Source organism: Corapipo altera, unplaced genomic scaffold (genome assembly GCF_003945725.1).
Source record: "Corapipo altera isolate COAL_440 unplaced genomic scaffold, ASM394572v1 71080, whole genome shotgun sequence".
Classification (NCBI taxonomy): Eukaryota; Metazoa; Chordata; class Aves; order Passeriformes; family Pipridae; genus Corapipo; species Corapipo altera.
The window spans coordinates 1-3,725 of NW_020887702.1; the positions used below are offsets into that span (position 1 = coordinate 1).

The 3,725-nt window shown below is 57.9% G+C and overlaps 1 protein-coding gene across 1 annotated transcript; it reads right to left on the reverse strand.

Moving 5' to 3' along the window:
* Positions 1 to 13: 13 nt before the first annotated feature.
* Positions 14 to 3,629, reverse strand: LOC113941726 (keratin, type I cytoskeletal 14; the record flags this gene model as incomplete). The annotated part of the gene is made up of 6 exons (XM_027632863.1): positions 3,129 to 3,629; positions 1,441 to 1,523; positions 995 to 1,151; positions 580 to 741; positions 367 to 492; positions 14 to 262 (listed from the first exon to the last, which is right to left on the reverse strand). Coding segments are annotated over exons 1-6 (1,275 nt in total), but the record flags the coding sequence as incomplete, so codon positions are not given.
* Between the last annotated feature and the right edge of the window lie 96 nt (positions 3,630 to 3,725).

Below are 3,725 nucleotides of genomic sequence, written 5' to 3' on the forward strand. Positions count from 1 at the left end.
CGTGTCCTCCCGCCGCCCTCCCCGCGCAGCCCCTCACGCACTGGGCGTCCTCGCCCTCCAGGAGCCGGCGGTACGTGGCGATCTCCTGCTCCAGGCGGCACTTGACGTCCAGCAGGACCCTGTACTCGTGGTTCTGGCGCTCCATGTCACAGCGCAGCTCGGCCAGCTGCTCCTCCACGCTGGTGATCAGCGCCTGCAGCTGGGCCAGCTGGGTGCCGTAGCGCGCTTCCGTGTCGGCCAGGGTGCCCTCCAGCGCCGCTTTCTGTGGGACGGGCACGGGGCCGGCTCAGGGGCGCGGGGGCGGCCGGGGGGGCACAGCCCTGCAGCCCCGGGCCCGTGTCCCCGGGTGCCCCCCGCCCCCCGTACCGTGCTGAGCTGGGACTGCAGGTCGATCTCCAGGCTCTGGATCGTGCGCCGCAGCTCCGTGATCTCCGTCTTGCCGCTCTGCAGCTGCTCCGTGTTGATGGCCACCTCCCGGTTCAGCTCTTCCGTCTGCAGTGAGGCCGAGCCGTGCCCTCAGAGCCCCGGTGGTGGGCACAGCCCCGGCCCCGCGCCCACTGTTCCCCCCCAGCCCCTCACCTTGGTGAAGAACCACTGCTCGGCATCCCTGCGGTTCTTCTCCGCCAGGCTCTCGTACTGCTCCCGCATCTCCGCCAGGATCTTGGTCAGGTCGATTCCGGGGGCAGCGTCCATCTCCACGCTGATCTCCCCACCCACCTGCCCACGCAGGGCACTCATTTCCTGGCACAGAAGAGACGCATTATACACATCACAGTGACAAGCTATATTTCCATCCTGAAAAATTTCTTAGTTGCACCCAGCATATGCACCCCACAGACCTCCTGGAGGTCCTGTCTGAAGGGATTATTTCCCTCCACCTTCCCCCTCAGGTGTCTCCTGACATTCCTAATTGCAGAGACTCCTGCGTGTTTGACCTGACCTGGTGCACAAGACATATTTGTGGGTCCCAGTTTGAGCCTGGCTCTGTGCTCACCTCCTCGTGGTTCTTCTTCAGATAAGCCAGTTCCTCCTTCAGGTTCTCGATCTGCATCTCCAGGTCGGCTCTGGACAGGGTCAGCTCGTCCAGGACGCGGCGCAGGCCGTTGATATCGGCCTCCACGCTCAGGCGCAGGGCCTGCTCCGACTCAAACCTGGGGGCACACACACAGCTGCAAACACCCACCTCATACAGGATTATTCTTGTCTTTTCCTTCCCCAACTTGGCATTTTCTGCCAAGAACCTGTAATTCAGTGTGTGTGCACAGATCTCACAGCGCAGGAATGTCAGTGCTGCGCCCAGGGAGAGATGCACAATTCCCAAATGTCCCACTCCTAGTGAGCAGTGACCTGGTGGAGCAACCCCAGGTGCAGAAAGAACAGCCTTGAACAGCCAGGCCTTTCCTCCCTTGTCCCAAGAGCTCTTGGAGGCGCTGGACTCACTTGGTTCGGAAGTCGTCCGCTGCCAGCCTGGCGTTGTCGATCTGCAGGACGATGTTGGCATTTTCAACAGTTGCAGAAAGAATCTGGTGGAGGATAAAAGACAGAAAAAGAGTTAAAAAGTCATTTTAAACCACTGGCAGCAATCCCATCCGGGGAAGGACTGGGACTGGAGCAGCACTGGACCTCCTGGCGTGGGGCTGGACCTCCAGGTGGGCTCTGCAAAGAGGGAGACGGGGGTGCTCAGCCCCATCTCCCATCAGCACAGATTCAGTCCTGTCAGGACACTGCCATGGGCACACGGCCCTGCCCAGGTGGCATCTCTAGGTGCTCACACCATGCTGAGCCCTGGCAGCACTCCAGGCTTTGGGAATGGGAAGAGCCCGGCTGAGAAGGAGAAAAGGGTTGAGGAAGGAAGGAAGGAGTGCCTTGTGCCTGCGTAGTTTGGCTTTCATAATTACACCCGAGGTGCAAATATTTGCTCTGGGATTATGAAAATGATTGGCCATTTAGTGAGCAGGAATTTCTGTAGCCACAAGCTAATGAAAAGCTCTCACTGAGTTCTGCTCCTTCAGGGGATATCCAGGGAATAATCCAGGAATATTGATGTGGTCATTTCTCAGCTGTTCTGTGGGATGGGAGGAAAGCGTCTGCCTCCCCCTGGATCAGGAGCAGAGGGTTTCTGTGAGACCCAGCACTTCTTTGCTCAAATCCAGAGACAGCTCCTGTGTTCCTGTGCTCCATCAGAGCACACCCGACAAGCTGGAATCTGAAGAGGAGCTTCAGGCAAAGGCCCTTCCCCCCAGGGTGAAGCCCAAGAGAACAGTTAAAGAACAGAAAAATTCTAGGAATGTGACCCTGCCCCATTTCCCTGGAATTTAATCACAGACCAGGTATGTCATTGCCCAACCCCACACCTCATCCCTTCCGTGGAACCTGAGCTCACTGGGGATGAGTGATGAGGGTGGAAGGGGGGCGGTGATGCCAGGGCAGGGAGGGATGGCACATTCTGGTGCTTTGGATCAGGGACTTTTGCCGAAAATCATCCAAGGAGCTGCTAAGGATAAAGACACGAGCTTGGCCCTGATTTCATCTGCTGCATTTTAGAGCAGGGCACACACCTGATTTCACCACCTACCATAGCCCAGGGTGATCCAACCCTTGGATTTCACTCATGTCTGTCTGCAACTCCCAAAGAACAACCATTCCATAGGACAGTTCCTTTCTACTTTAACCTCCACTCTGAGCCTTCTCACATGCTAGAAAAGATTGGGTTTGTAGGGTATTTGTGAGAATGACTTATCTCCTCCATTTGCATATCAGTCAACAGTGAAGGGGCCAAGAGATAACGTGTCCCTGCCTGCTGAGCTCCAGCAGGAACCTGACAGGGAGCACATATCTACAGGGGCACAAGCAGCATGAGGGCAGGCAGCACGTACATCAGGTAATGTGAGTCAGTGTCTGACTCCTGCTTTCCTGCCCCACCGTTCTCCCTGCACTGGAACAGTCAATGGAAACCCCATCCTGGTGCCTCATGATCTGCTGTTCATAAATTGCAACTGTTATTCCAAAGCTCTTTCTGTTTTCCATCCCAGGCCATTTGTTAATCCTCTTCCCTTCAGCTCTTAGGAACAAGGTCATCTTTTTACAAGTGACTCTGATGAAGATGTCACATTAATCCCCAGTCCTACCTTGTTCCTGAGCTCCTCGATGGTCCTGTAGTAGGGGCTGTAGTCCCGGTCGGGACCAGGGCCCTGCTTCTTGTACCACTCCCTGATCTTGACCTCCAGGTCGGTGTTGGCCTCCTCCAGGGCTCGCACCTTGTCCAGGTAGGCGGCCAGGCGGTCGTTGAGGTTCTGCATCGTCTCCTTCTCCCCCGCCGGCAGGATGCCATCGCCGCCTCCAAAGCCCCCTCCAAAGCCGGCCCCAAAGCCGGCCCCAAAGCTGCCCCCAAAGCCCCCGCCGAGGGCCCCTCCTACGCTGCTGCAGTAGCTGCCCCCAAAGCCACTTCCGAGCCCCGAGACGACGCGGGAAGAGACGGAGTAGCTGCCAGAGCCCCCGTGCACGCTGGGGGCCCTGTAGCCTCCCCCCCCGACACGCACGGAGGAAAGCCTGCTGGAGCCTCCCCCCAGGCTCCCAAATCCCTTGAGGGAGGTGGAGGAAGAGTACTGCCTGACAGTGGTGCTCATGGTGGAGGCTGGAGGTGGAGAGAGAGGCAGTTCTGCAGCTCAGCACTGAGTGCTCCTTCTCCTGCCTCGGGGCCCTTTATAGCCCGGCCAGGAGGCGTT